The sequence below is a fragment of the Manis javanica genome, chromosome 1 (assembly GCF_040802235.1).
Source record: "Manis javanica isolate MJ-LG chromosome 1, MJ_LKY, whole genome shotgun sequence".
NCBI classification, from domain to species: Eukaryota; Metazoa; Chordata; class Mammalia; order Pholidota; family Manidae; genus Manis; species Manis javanica.
In genome coordinates, this window is record NC_133156.1 from 170,360,486 (window position 1) to 170,375,268 (window position 14,783).

The 14,783-nt window shown below is 45.5% G+C and overlaps 1 protein-coding gene across 15 annotated transcripts in view; it reads right to left on the bottom strand.

The window, feature by feature from the left end:
• Positions 1–512: 512 nt before the first annotated feature.
• The window catches only part of ELMOD3 (ELMO domain containing 3), a 30,319-nt gene continuing 16,048 nt past the window's right edge, over positions 513–14,783 (bottom strand). For all 15 annotated transcript variants that reach the window (XM_017674266.3, XM_037012166.2, XM_037012167.2 and 12 more), the window contains 3 exons: positions 2,389–2,465; positions 1,969–2,096; positions 513–1,484 (listed from right to left, as the gene is read on the bottom strand). In XM_017674266.3, coding sequence (XP_017529755.1) covers positions 1,282–1,484; positions 1,969–2,096; positions 2,389–2,465 — 408 coding nt within the window. In that variant the 3' untranslated portion in view covers positions 513–1,281. The remainder of the gene's footprint in view (positions 1,485–1,968; positions 2,097–2,388; positions 2,466–14,783) is intronic.

The following is a 14,783-nucleotide window of genomic DNA, read 5'->3' on the forward strand; positions in this document are numbered from 1 at the left end:
CAGTCTGTTAGCAGCCCCATTGTTGAGTCCACCTGCTGGCAGCACTGGGGAGTTCTCTGCTATCCTTGGGTGACCATCTGCTGTCCCCACCTCCAGCAGGTCAGACCCAGAGGCCTGCAGGTGCTAGACAGTGGTCTTCATGCCTCTCCTTGAGGGAGGATGGGGGACAGAGCAGCATAGTTGGGCTTTTGCTTGCTCCCTGCTCCCCAGCTCAGGATCCCCCGGTCTGGGGAGATAGGGGCGAGAAGGCTAGCTTCCCCAGAAGCAAAGGTAGGAAAACCCCAGTGTGCATGCCTCATATGAGTCACTGTGAAGAGCCAGGGCCACCTCACCCACTGGCTCAAGCGTGCAAGGAGTTTCTGGGTCTAAGTGCAAGATGGACATCATGTGACTCAGCAAGCATTTAGCCAGAGCAGAGGAACCTTCTCTCCTGGTGCTCATGACCAGTGCCTTTACTCTGCCTGGCTCCAGGAAGGTGCAAGGCTTGTCTTAGAGAAAAACACTTGGGACCCTTAACCTGGAACAGTTCTTTATTCAAAAATTGCTGTTGTGTGGTTTTCCTCCTTCCCTCAACCAGGCCAAAAACCATCCTTGATGGGCCTCCGGGGGTGGGATTGGGGGCCGAGCCCAGCTGAAGGGTGGTTAGGATGGGCAGCAAGGGAGATACCTAGAGCACGTCTGGCTCTGCATCAGCAGTGGGAGGAGGGTTGGGCAGAGTGGGTAGGAAAATGTTGCCCCCAGGGTCCCTGCTCCTGGAAGGTGGGTGGCCCTGCTGAAGCTTGTTGGTTCATGCTGCACTGACTGCCATTACTGCTTCTCCCTTCAAATTCTGACTACAGGGTCTCTGTCCAGTCCCTGTCTTACGGGCACCCAGGGGCCTTACCACCCTGCTGCCCAGAGTCAGAATTCTGGCACCTCTGCCTGGGCTAGCCTTCACTGTGAGAGCACATGGGGCATGCAGGTGGGGCTCTCCCACCTCATGATCCCTCCCTCCCCTCTCCTTGAGATTACCTGGGACCTGACTCTGTGAACTGACCCCCACTCAGAGTACGGCTGTGGAGGTCTGTGGGGAGTGGGGCAGTCTAAGTGTGCTTAATGTCTCATGTGGGTGAGGGTCCTTGGCTTCAGCAGCCAGGCCGAGGACCTTCCTACACCCCTTCTGATGAGACAGGACTGGGCCTGGCCCAGCCAGGGTACTCCTCACATGATTTGCCATGTGCCCTCCGAGAGCCCATGTGGCCCAGTCTTAAGTCTTTCCATCTGGTGAACCTCTGGGGTTGGTCAGATCAGCCGTGTGCCTTTGGGTGAGTGTGATGGTAAGTCACACACGCCTGTGAAGGTGAGATCTTTGGAGTGAGGGGCTTGTGGCTCAGAGCACTTCTGTGTTCCCAACAAGGAGGCCTGTCCCTTTGACGCTCTGGCCAAGTAGGTATCCAGGGTCTTGAGCAGCCGCCTCGGGCTCTTCTTGGCCAACGCCTCCAAGTCTGGAACAGAGAGGAGTGGGGAAGAAAAGCCTGGAGGGGGCTTTGGACTGCACCACACTCAGGGCCTCGCACTCTGGGGAGCACCCCAAACCCAGATCCGACAGAGGGGTAGGTGAAGGAGTCCTCCAAGATGGAGAGATCGCCAGAGGTGGAGACGGAGAAATGAGATACAGCACAGGCACCACACGTGATACCCAGGCCAGGACAATCTCAGCTTCTGAGTAGTCAGCCCCACTGTTTTGGGCCCAGCTTTTGATTCAGAAAACATGGTCAGCACAGGTATCAGGACAGAAAAGGAGGAGAGTGATGGCAGAGAAGGAGGGCTGGCAGGTTCCAGAGGGTGGGCCAGTGGACACTTCGGGAAGCTGGAACTTGAGAAGGTGTGAATGGGGGCTTGGGGGAGGGAACTACAGCCCCATTCAGCCACCATCCTGGGGTCCCTGAACCTGGAGTTCAGGAGCCAGGCCTCCCCAGAAGAGCTTACCTTTGAGGACAAAGCCTGAGTCTGAGATGGTTTTCTGCTGCATCCTCCAGACATGGGCGAGGCGGAGGAAAGTGGCAGCATAGAAGCGGTTCACCACGGGGATCACCTTTTGCTGACGATTACACTCCCTGCAGGACAGGGAGACGATCTGCTCAGCACTGAACAGAAGCCAACCTGGGGGCTGTCTGCCCTCTTTCCCCAGGGGAGCCACTCCCCAGGCAGCCTTCACATCAGAGGTCAGGGTTAGGAGGAGAGATAGGCCAGGAGACTAGCCCACAGGGACTTTGTCAAGCAGTGTCCCCCAGCAGCCAGCAGGTAAGGAAGAGAGCCAGGGACAATGAGAATGAGGCAGCAGTGGGAGGGGACCAGGCACAGCTGGTCCCTGTCAGCCGCTGGGGTGGGAAGCAGTGGGGGACTCACCTGGAGAGACACTCCTCCCTTAAGGCCTGGATTGCAATGCGGGTAATGTTCACAGACATCAAACAGAAGGGGAATTGCTGGAACGAAGGGGATCCCAGGTTAGTGGCAACCCACGCTCTTGCCTTCTGTTTCCTGTCATGACCTAGCGTGGCCCTCTGGTAGGAACAGCAATCATAACCCAGAGGCAGCAGCTAATATTGATGCTTACACTTAATTTTCACAATAATTTTCCATCCACCTTACAGATGAGGAGACAGGCTCAGTGGGCTTCAATAAATTTCCTAAGGTATTAGAACCAGGATTCTAACTAAGGTTAATTCACTGTAAAGCTGGTCTGCATAGTCCATGATAGTTCTCCAGCCTCTTCAACATATCGACCCATTAGCTCTCCTTGGCCATCTCCAGACACCCTCGTGGGCCACCTATGGACCTCATCACCCTCTGGGATTAAGATGAACACGAGGGTGAGGCTCAGTTATCTAATTCTATATAGGTTCTTAAAATGTCTCCTCTAGGCATCTGGGTATTTGCTCATAAACACTTCATCCAACGCAGACAGAGAAGGTACAAGCAGGTATAAAGCGTTGACTTACTGGCACACCCCATCTATCAGAAACACACAGACCTGAGAACTTGCTGTGTATGTCAAACTCCTGAGAGGAGGCAGCATGGGGTCCAAAGGTGCTTCACTAGGACGGGCCTCAGAATCCCCTGTGGGCTCTGCTTTAATGCTTTATTTTGGGAAGGACAAGTTCCTTCCTATTCTTTACTAACAAAAAGCCAAGCAAACGAAAAGGGGCTTTTCCCAGGGAATTTGCAAATATTACATGGTAGTTTCCGATGTTGCACATACACGAGGATATCCATTCAGAGGCGCACACAGATCAGTGCATTCCTTAGTTTAGAACAAGAACCAAAGTATCCCATCTGCCTCCTCTGAGAAGAAAATCCATTACATTCTGATGTACAATTGTGCTGTATGGTAGCATGGTAGCTATTAGCCACATGGAACGATTTACTTTTAAATTAATTAAAAGTTGAGTAAAATTAAAAACTCAGTCCTACTAGCCATACGGGCCACATGTGCTTAGCAGCTATGATATTGGACAGTGCAGATAGAGAATATTTTGTTATCGCGGAAAAGTTCTATTTGACAGCACTGAATTGCACAGAGCCTTTTGGTTCCACAAAGATTTTTCTCAGGGTCTTTTTTAACACCTGGATTCCAGATCTTGGCCTGGCCACCTGCTGTGTGTCCTTAGGAAGGCCACCCCGACTCTATGAGACTCAGCTTTCCATCTCTCAAAATCAAAAAGGAAGTAAATTTTGAGGGCTGTGCAGAAAAGAGTCAACACAGCAGGCCTGAGACTGCTACTCTTGGAAGGTGCTGCTTAAAGGTTAGCCCATGGCTAGTATATGGGAACCTGGATGTTGAGAGGGTTCCCACCAATCCCTTCAGATGACTCACTGTGCCTAAACTGTTTGTGCAAACAATATGGTTTATGCGGAACACCAGCTCCCCCTCTGTGATTCTGGAATTTTGGTATGTGCTAGACCGACAGTGTCTGCATGATCAGTCCCTAGTAAAAACCTTGAGTACCGCATCTCTAATGAGTTCCCCTGGCTGGCAACCTTTCGTGTTGCACCCTTCAATGCTGGAGGAGTTAAGTGATCCTGTGTGACTCCCCTGGGAGAGGACTCACGGGGGCTTGCTCCTGGTCTCCTGTGGATTCTTGTCCTTTTCCTGATTTTGCTTTTAATCAATCATAGCTGTGAGTATGACTACATCCTCCCAGTGAATCACCGAACCTGGGGTTGGTCCTGCAGACCCCAGCACAAGTGCCATGCTGGGTGGAGTGAAGTCACTCATCTTTACAAAACTCTATGAGATAGGGTTTGTCATCTAGAGTTTACATTTTCTATTATCCCACAACCTGCTCCACAGAATTGCTCTGAGGAGTAATTTAGATCACCTATAGGAAATACTAAGCACAACACCAGCCTCAGTAGCTGTTCACAAATGTTCCTAGGTATCAGCCTTGCCTCAAGATGGGTAGCTGAGGTCAGCAGCAGTGTATTTATACCTTCAAGCACTGCCTACTTCATTATCATATTTACTTGTATAATATTGCCCCTTCCTTTTTTTTTTCAGTCTAAAAATAAATATGGGACCAAGAATATGGTAGCAACATAATTAACAGAGGGTCTAAACCTGGTGTTCATTCATTCTCAGGAATATTCTTGTAAAACCCACTTATTAAAAAGCAGTGAAAAGCTGGAATTGAGATCTGAATGCCTCGTTTCTTTCCACAGTCCGCTTGGGCCTGAGAAGTGCTGCTTTGAGTAAAATATACCACAAAGCTGTGTTCAGGGAGCTGGCTAAAAGACAGCAGAGGAAATCAGACCTGGCCACTTCTGAGTTCCCATTTAAAATTTCACTTCTCTTTATGCCTCATGTTTGTGTTTAAACACCTTTGAATACTGAGTAGGAAGCCAGCATCATCTTTTTTGTGGCTGGTGCTGACATGGCCCCACCCCTGAGATTCCAGTTCAGTAGTTCGGGGTGGGCCTGGGTATCTACATCCACCCAGGTGACTCTGGAGTGTGTTGCTGGCTGAGAACTGCCATTGTAAGGAGCCCACTGCTAGGCTAGTTGCCAGGAGATGTGGGTCTTGGGCCTGGCTTCGCCACTTACTATCTACCCAGCTTTGCCCAGAAGCCTTTACCTCTCTGATCCTCACATTCTTTTGCTAGAAAATAGAGATTCATAGAACATCTCTGCTCTACCTCTTTGCATGCTCGTCATGTTGATGGAGGGAACTAATGGATGGAAGGTGCACAGAAGGCTATACAAATTGTATACAAACAAACAATAAGGTGCTTCCTTGCCCACCAGCATGTAGCCCGAGGTGCCCTGCACCTTGAAGTGTCTATGCCCTGCACTCCTCCTAATCAGGACAGTGCAGCCCAGGTGCTTCTACACTGTGGGACTCACAGGGGTCCTGGGAGCCACCAATACTTGTAGTTTCTGGCCAATTCCCCTTCAGTAGGATGTGCCAGGGGTACCTGAAACTTCAATTTTCTCCTCAAGAGAACACAACTGGCTGCTGGCAGGGCTGGGGCCCCAACTGTTACTCTGATCTGGCACATGAAAACGTGTGTGTTTTCAAGATTCATGAGGGCTTAAGGGCAAGTTTTCCTTTAAAACCTTGGAATTATAGTTCACAGAATTATAAAATAAAGCTGGAAGGGACTTTCGAATTATTAGGCTGAACCCTTTATTTAATAAAAAAGCAAACCCAGAGACGTTAAGTGACTTGCCTAATAGCACAGCTAAATGATAATAGTGTAGATGGAACTAGCGTGTAGTTTCCTGATACCTACATTAGCCCTCTTATTTTATCATATTAAGTTGGTGTTCCTTCTTATTTTCTGATATGCATACTGTGTAGTAAATATATCCCAGTAAATTCCACAAAGGCTGGTGGGCAAAGGGATGAGAAGCAGATTGGTCAGGCAGTCAGTCTGGGTCTGTGATGACCAAGTACCCACTACTTCCCCTCTCTGTCTTTCCTCCACCTGAGCTCAGCTCCTCTTCCTCAGAGAGCTGCCTGGGCTGGTCCCGCCGCTTATTCAAGCCCCTTCTTGGAAACAAATGAGGACATCCGAGATAGCAATAACCCTCTACCTTGGCTTCCATACTTCTGCCGCAAAGTCCTAAAAAAGGGCCTTCCTAAATCACAAAGGAGACACTGAGGTCAGAGGTGATTTATGGGAAATACTCATTAGCTGTGGGACTTGGGCAGGCCACTTCCCTTCCCTGGATCTCCAGGTCCCTACCTCTAAGATGAGGGGCTGCACCAGTGATTGCTGAAGTACTGCTCAACCTCTGGGAGGCTGTTAGGACCAAGTGTGTGGCCAGAGGCCGCACCGGTTCACAAGCTAACTGGACAGTTTTCACACTTGACCTGGACAATGCTCCCCGCATCATGAAGACCATGGAATATGTCCACATTCTCAACATGGGTGTCCTGACACGTCTCAAGACCAGAACCTAAGGCCTACTCTTGCCTCCTCCAGAGTTTCCTGGAACAGACAGGCATGGGTGAGGCTTTAAGATTTAATGGGTGTTTCTCCCAAAAAGATACAGAGGTTTCCAGGAAATGTTTTTTTTTTGTATCATTAATCTACAATTACAGAAAGAACATTATGTTTATTAAGTTCCCCCCTTCACCAAGTACCCCCCACATACCCCTTCACAGTCACTGTCCATCTGTGTAGTAAGATGCTGTAAAAGCACTACTTGTCTTTGTGTTGCGCAGCCCTCCCCGTGCCCCCCAGGCACTATACATGCTAATTGTAAGGCCCTCTTTCTTTTTCCCCACCCTTATCCCTCCCTTCCCACCCATCGTCCCCAGTCCCTTTCCCTTTCGTAACTATTAGTCCATTCTTGGGTTCTGTGAGTCTGCTGCTGTTTTGTTCCTTCAGTTTTCCTTTGTTCTTATACTCCACATATGAGTGAAATCATTTGGTACTTGTCCTTCTCCGCTTGGTTTATTTCACTGAGCATAATACCCGCTAGCTCCATCCATGTTGTTGCGAATGGTAGGATCTGTTATTTTCTTATGGCTGCGTAATATGCCATTGTGTATATGTACCACATCTTCTTTATCCATTCATCTACTGATGGACATTTAGGTTGCTTCCATATCTTGGCTATTGTAAATAGTGCAGCAATAAACATAGGGGTGCATCTGTCTTTTTCAAACTGGAGTGCTGCATTCTTAGGGTAAATTCCTACAAGTGGAATTCCTGGGTCAAATGGTATTTCTATTTTGAGCATTCTGAGGAACCTCCATACTGCTTTCCACAATGGTTGAACTAATTTACATTCCCACCAGCAGTGTAGGAGGGTTCCCCTTTCTCTACAACCTCGCCAACATTTGTTGTTGTTTGTCTTTTCGATGGCGATCCTTACTGGTGTGAGGTGATATCTCATTGTGGTTTTAATTTGCATTTCTCTGATGATTAGCAATGTGGAGCATCTTTTCATGTGCCTGTTGGCCATCAGGATTTCTTCTTTAGAGAACTGTCTATTCAGCTCCTCTGCCCATTTTTAAATTGGATTATTTGCTTTTTGTTTGTTGAGGCATGTGAGCTCTTTATATATTTTGGATGTCAATCCTTTATTGGATCTGTCATTTATGAATATGTTCTCCCATACTGTAGGATACCTTTTTGTTCTACTGATGGTGTCTTTTGCTGTACAGAAGCTTTTTAGCTTGATATAGTCCCACTTGTTCATTTTTGCCTTTGTTTCCCTTGCCCAGAGAGATATGTTCATGAAGAAGTCACTCATGTTTATGTCCATGAGATTTTTGCCTGTGTTTTTTTCTAAGAGTTTTATGGTTTCATGACTTACATTCAGGTCTTTAATCCATTTGGAGTTTACTTTTGTGTATGGGGTTAGACAGTGATCCAGTTTCATTCTCTTACATGTAGCTGTCCAGTTTTGCCAGCACCATCTGTTGAAGAGACTGTCATTTCCCCATTGTATGTCCATGGCTCCTTTATCAAATATTAATTGACCATATATGTTTGGGTTAATGTCTGGAGTCTCTATTCTGTTCCACTGGTGTGTGGTTCTGTTCTTGTGCCAGTACCAAATTGTCTTGATTACTGTGGCTTTGTGGTAGAGCTTGAAGTTGGGGAGCGAGATCCCCCCCACCTTATTCTTCCTTCTCAGGACTGCATTGGCTATTTGGGGTCTTTGACAGTTCCATATGAATTTTTGAACTATTTGTTCCAGTTCATTGAAGAATGCTGTTGGTAATTTGATGGGGATTGCATTGAATCTGTATATTGCTTTGGGCAGGATGGCCATTTTGATGATATTAATTCTTCCTAGCCAGGAGCATGGGATGAGTTTCCATTTGTTAGTGACCTCTTTAATTTCTCTTAAGAGTGTCTTGTAGTTTTCAGGGTATAGGTCATTCACTTCCTTGGTTAGGTTTATTCCTAAGTATTTTATTCTTTTTGATGCTATTGTGAATGGAATTGTTTTCCGGATTTCTCTTTCTATTAGTTCATTGTTAGTGTATAGGAAAGCTACAGATTTCTCTGTGTTAATTTTGTATCCTGCAACTTTGCTGAATTCTGATATTAGTTCTAGCAGTTTTGCAGTGGAGTCTTTAGGGTTTTTTATGTACAATATCATGTCATCTGCAAATAGTGACAGTTTGACTTTTTCTTTACCAATCTGGATTCCTTGTATTTCTTTGTTTTGTCTAATTGCCGTGGCTAGGACCTCCAGTACCACGTTGAATAACAGTGGGGAGAGTGGGCATCCCTGTCTTGTTCCCGATTGCAGAGGAAAAGCTTTCAGCCTCTCGCTGTTCAGTATGATGTTAACTGTGGGTTTATCATATATGGCCTTTATTATGTTGAGGTACTTGCCCTCTATGCCCATTTTGTTGAGAGTTTTTATCATGAATGGATGTTGAATTTTGTCGAATGCTTTTTCAGCATCTATGGAGATGATCATGTGGTTTTTGTCCTTCTTTTTGTTGATGTGGTAGATGATGTTGATGGATTTTCGAATGTTGTACCATCCTTGCATCCCTGGGATGAATCCCACTTGGTCATGGTGTATGATGCTCTTGATGTATTTTTGAATTCGGTTTGCTAATATTTTGTTGAGTATTTTTGCATCTACGTTCATCAGGGATATTGGTCTGTAGTTTTCTTTTTTGGTGGGGTCTTTGCCTGGTTTTGGTATTAGGGTGATGTTGGCTTCATATTTTTTGGAAAACTTTAAGGAGAATGGGTGTTATTATGTCTTCTCTGTATGTCTGATAAAATTCCGAGGTAAATCCATTTGGCCTGGGGGTTTTGTTCTTGGGTAGTTTTTTGATCACCGATTCAATTTTGTTGCTGGTAATTGGTCTGTTTAGATTTTCTGTTTCTTTCTGGGTCAGTCTTGGAAGGTTGTATTTTTCTAAGAAGTTGTCCATTTCTCCTAGGTTTTCCAGCTTGTTAGCATATAGGTTTTCATAGTATTCTCTAATAATTCTTTGTATTTCTGTGGGGTCCGTTGTGATTTTTCCCTTCTCGTTTCTAATTCTGTTGATGTGTGTTGACTCTCTTTCTCTCTTAATAAGTCTGGCTAGAGGCTTATCTATTTTGTTTATTTTCTCAAAGAACCAGCTCTTGGTTTCATTGATTTTTTCTATTGTTTTATTCTTCTCAATTTTATTTATTTCTTGTCTGATCTTTATTATGTCCCTCCATCTGCTGACCTTAGGCCTCATTTGTTCTTCTTTTTCCAATTTCAATAATTGTGACTAATTAGACTATTCATTTGGGATTGTTCTTCCTTCTTTAAATATGCCTGGATTGCTATATACTTTCCTCTTAAGACTGCTTTTGCTGCATCCCACAGAAGTTGGGGCTTTGTGTTATTGTTGTCATTTGTTTCCATATATTGCTGGATCTCCATTTTAATTTGGTCATTGATCCATTGATTATTTAGGAGCATGTTGTTAAGCCTCCATGTGTTTGTGAGCCTTTTTGCTTTCTTTGTACAATTTATTTCTAGTTTTATAACTTTGTGTTCTGAAAAATTGGCTGGTAGGATTTCAGTCTTTTGGAATTTACTGAGGTTCTTTTTGTGGCCTAGTATGTGGTCTATTCTGGAGAATGTTCCATGTGCACTTGAGAAGAATGTGTATCTTGTTGCTTTTGGATGTAGAGTTCTATAGATGTCTATTAGGTCCATCTGTTCTAGCGTGTTGTTCAGTGCCTCTGTGTCCGTACTTATTTTTTGTCTGGTGGATCTGTCCTTTGGGTGAGTGGTGTGTTAAAGTCTCCCAAAATGAATGCATTGCATTCTATTTCTTCCTTTAATTCTATTAGTATTTGTTTCACATGTATTGGTGCTCCTGTATTAGGTGCATATATGTTTATAATGGTTATATCCTCTTGTTGGGCTGAGCCCTTTATCATTATGTAATGTCCTTCTTTATCTCTTGTTACTTTCTTTATTTTGAAGTCTGTTTTGTCTGATACTAGTACTGCAACACCTGCTTTTTTCTCTCTGTTGTTTGCGTGACATATCTTTCTCCAACCCTTGACTTTTAATCTGTGCATGTCTTTGGGTTTGAGGTGAGTCTCTTGTAAGCAGCATATAGATGAGTCTTGCTTTTTTATCCATTCTATTACTTTGTGTCTTTTGACTGGTACATTCAGTCCATTTACATTTAGGGTGATTATTGAAAGATATGTACTTATTGCCATTGCAGGCTTTAGATTTGTGGTTACCAAAGGTTCAAGGTTAGCTTGTTTACTACCGTACTGTCTGACCTCACTCACTTATTGAGCTGTTATAAACACAGTCTGATGATTATTTCTTTCCCTTCTTTTTCCTCCTCCTCTATTCTTCATATGTTGGGTGTTTTGTTCTGTGCTCTTTTTAGGAGTGCTCCCATCTAGATCAGTCCCTCTAAGATACCCTGCAGAGGTGGTTTGTGGGAGGCAAATTCCCTCAACTTTTGCTTGTCTGGGAATTGTTTAATCCCTTCTTCATATTTAAATGATAATTGTGCTAGATACAGTATCCTTGGTTCAAGGCCCTTCTGTTTCATTGCATTAAATATATCATGCCATTCTCTTCTGGCCTGTAAGGCTTCTGTTAAGAAGTCTGATGATAGCCTGATGAGTTTTCCTTTGTAGGTGACCTTTTTACTCTCTCTGGCTGCCTTTAATACTCTGTCCCTGTCCTTGATCTTTGCCATTTTAATTATTATGTGTCTTGATGTTGACCTCTTTGGATCCCATCTCTCGGGAGTTCTGTGTGCCTCTGTAGTCTGAGCAACTATTTCCTCCCCCAGTTTGGGGAAGTTCTCAGCAATTATTTCTTCAAAGACACTTTCTATCCCTTTTTCTCTCTCTTCTTCTTCTGGTACCCCTATAATGCGGATATTGTTCCTTTTGGATTGGTCACACAGTTCTCTTAATATTGTTTCATTCCTGGAGATCCTTTTATCTCTCTCTGCATCAGCTTCTATGCATTCCTATTCTCTGGTTTCTATTCCATCAATGGCCTCTTGCATCTTATCCATTCTGCTTATAAATCCTTCCAGAGTTTGTTTCACTTCTGTAATCTCCCTCCGGACATCTGTGATCTCCCTCCAGATGTCTGTAATCTCCCTCCAGACTTCATCCCTTAGCTCTTGCATATTTCTCTGCAGCTCTGTCAGCATGTTTATGATTTTTATTTTGAATTCTTTTTCAGGGAGACTGGTTAGGTCTGCCTCTGCAGATCCTTTCTCAGGTGTAACTATCTTGGACTGGACCAGATTTTTTTGCCTTTTCATGTTGATAGTGGGTGTAGGCAGGTTGCGGTATGTCAGCTGGGAGAAGAAAGTCCTTTCCTGCTTGCTGGATGCCTTGCCCTTCTCTGCTGCCTGTGGTGGCTACCTGCACTCCTGGAGCAGCCACCGTGTTAATCTCCTAAGCTGCTGTGGGTGGGGTGTCCGTCAGAGCAGCGTGGAGCCCTGTGGGGAGTGGCAGGCATGCCAGGTGCACTCCTCCGTGCTGGCGGTGACCCTGCTGGGCAGCTGTGTGGCAGTAGTGGCCTTTGGGTCTGGCCCGGGCAGCTGTGTATTGGGCTGGAATTCTGGTCGGCTCCTGGGAGTGCGCCTGCTCCCTCTGGCTCTGCTGCCGGTGCGGCGGGGCTTTTCCACGCAGGCTTCTACCGGGCTCTGGCTTCACTGCCTCCGGTACACGCGAGCCGCGCCCGGGCTGTTCGGTTGCGCCACTGTGGGCTAGCACAAGCCTGTCCTGCGGTGCACGGATCTGCTCTCGGTTCTTTCCAGTGCTTCCGCCCCCAGCGCATGCTCCCACTCTCCTGCTACTGGGTCCGTGTGTCGGGGTCCACACCAGTTGGAGGAACAACTGGCAGGCTTCCTAGTCCTGTGAGGGGCTTCAGAGCTGCACTGCCTCCATTTAGGGCACCTAAGTTTCCCCAGTATTCCCAGCTGCCGGGACAACTTCGTCCAGCTATGGGGTCCCTGTCTCTTTAAGACTTGCAGAAAGCATTCGCTTGTCTTTTGTCTCAGGGGCGCCGGTTGTGGGGACCTGCCCACAGGTTTTGCTTTTCCATTTCTCTAATATCCAGCACCCTGTGCACCTTGTGTCTGCGTTCCAGGTGCGGATTTCTAGAGCTGGTTGTTTAGCTGTCCTGGGCTTTCCCTCCTTCCCCATTCCGACTCCTTTCTTCCTGCCGGGTTTTGGGGTGGGAGAGCGTTTGAGTCCTGCCTGGCTGTGGCTTGTATCTTACCCCCTTCATGTGATGCTGAGTTCTCGCAGATGTAGATGCATCCTGGTTGTTGTACTGCATCCACTGGTGTCTCTTTTAGGAATAGTTGTATTTATTGTATTTTCATAAATATATATGTTTTGGGGAGGAGATTTCCTCTGAACTACTCACACTGCCATCTTCCTGTTATCCTTCAGGAAATGTTAGCTATGAAAAACTGCCCACCTGGCAGGAACTGTATGATTATTTGCTTTATATTCAAGAAGTTTTGGATTCAAAAATATCTACCTTAATATGAGTATATGAGTGTGTGTGTGTGTGAATGTGAGCATGTACACATGCACACACACATATGTATTCAACTGATTTAAAAAACCTAAGCTGTATTTATGTATGTATGTATTATTACATATAAGATGTATAAAATGTATTCTTACTCACGGAAATCAGCAGTTACATTGATAACTAACACTCACTGAATGACACGTGTTTGTCTCCAACTCAGAATAACTCTACAGGGTTGGGATTATTTTCTCACAAGACAAAGGGCAAAGAAGTGGTGAGAGTGAGGTAACATGGCCAATAACACTGTCACTGTGACAGTCTGTTCTGGTAACTCAGCCTGCTTGACTGACTTCTGCCCTCTAAGATAAAATGACCTGATTACTCGTGGCAGGTCTGAACTTCAGCCATTCATTCTCAGGCTCCTCTCCCTGGCTGGGGCTGTCTGGCACCCCACTGAAGACATCTCCTATCAGAGTCAGGAGTCAACCAGTGACATACATATTCTGTGCTCTGTCCACTGCGGCCTAGAAGCAGTAAGATCTTAATAGCAGCAAGAACACTTGGTGCTCAGATCTTGGTTTCTAAATATCATTCTCCAATTAAAGGAACAAGAGCTCCTTGGAGAAGTGGTTGCTTTCTTAGGCTGGGAATCATACAGGGAAAATACAAGATGAAGCTAGAACATCCTTTGGTGTCTGGAAAGTAAAAAAGAGCTAAAAAAAAGGATCAGGCATGTTGAACAGGCAGGTGCTCACCTGAAAGAACTAAAATGGTCAAAGCTGGAACAGTCTGAGCAACATAATAGTGATAGTATTGGGTGATAACCCACAGAATTAAATAAATATCCATGAGTCCATACTGATATAAAAAGCAACTTAATAAATAAACAGATGAGCATAGGAAATCGTTTCTAACAGAAGAATTCCAATTAATAAATGTAGGAGGAATGAGGTTAACAGAAAATCACCATTAGAAAAGAGTTCAAGGAGAAACAGGATATTTACAAGGTCTCAAAAAGTCTTCCCTGAGATAGTTGGCAAATACAAAGGGAAAAGTAGTAATTTTACAGGGGAGAAACCCAGCAGGCATCAACTTAAGCACAGGATCAAGGTTAACCTCACCAGTAAGCAGTAAGCCGTGCTGACACTGCATGCGCCCAATGTGAGGCATGGAGAGGGCCGTGGCATAACTGCAGTCAGACTGCACATGGCCAACTGAACCCCCTGAACTTGCTCTTTCTTTTTCATTTTGGTTGATGGCCACTCTTATCTTTCCAGTTGCTCAGGCTAAAAATCATCATTGACTCCTTTTTTCTGTACACCCACACCCGCTATGTCAGAAAAATATGCTGGCTCTACTCTCTTAAACCCGTATGTTTGAGATTCTACATTCAGAATCTGATCTCTTCATACTACCTCCTCTGCAAATACCTTGGTCCAAACCACTATCATCTCTAACTTGATTATAAAAAAAGCTCTTGCTGTAGACTATTCTCAGCCTAGCAGCTGGTAGGATCCATTTTAAAATGTTAGGTTGGATCAAGTACTCCAGGCTGCTGAAAACCCTCATTTTACTCAGAGTAAATCAGAAGTCCTTACACAGCCAACAGGTCCTGTGCCCTCTGGTCCCTGTCATCCCCATGACCTCCTTTAGAAACACCCTCCTGTGTTCCTTCTGCTCCAGCTGGCATCCTTGCTATTCCTTCTGTGTCAGGCACACTCCTTCCTCAGGACCTTTGCTCTACCTGCTCCCTCTGTGTGGAACACTCTTCCCCCAGATTTGTTTACCAACA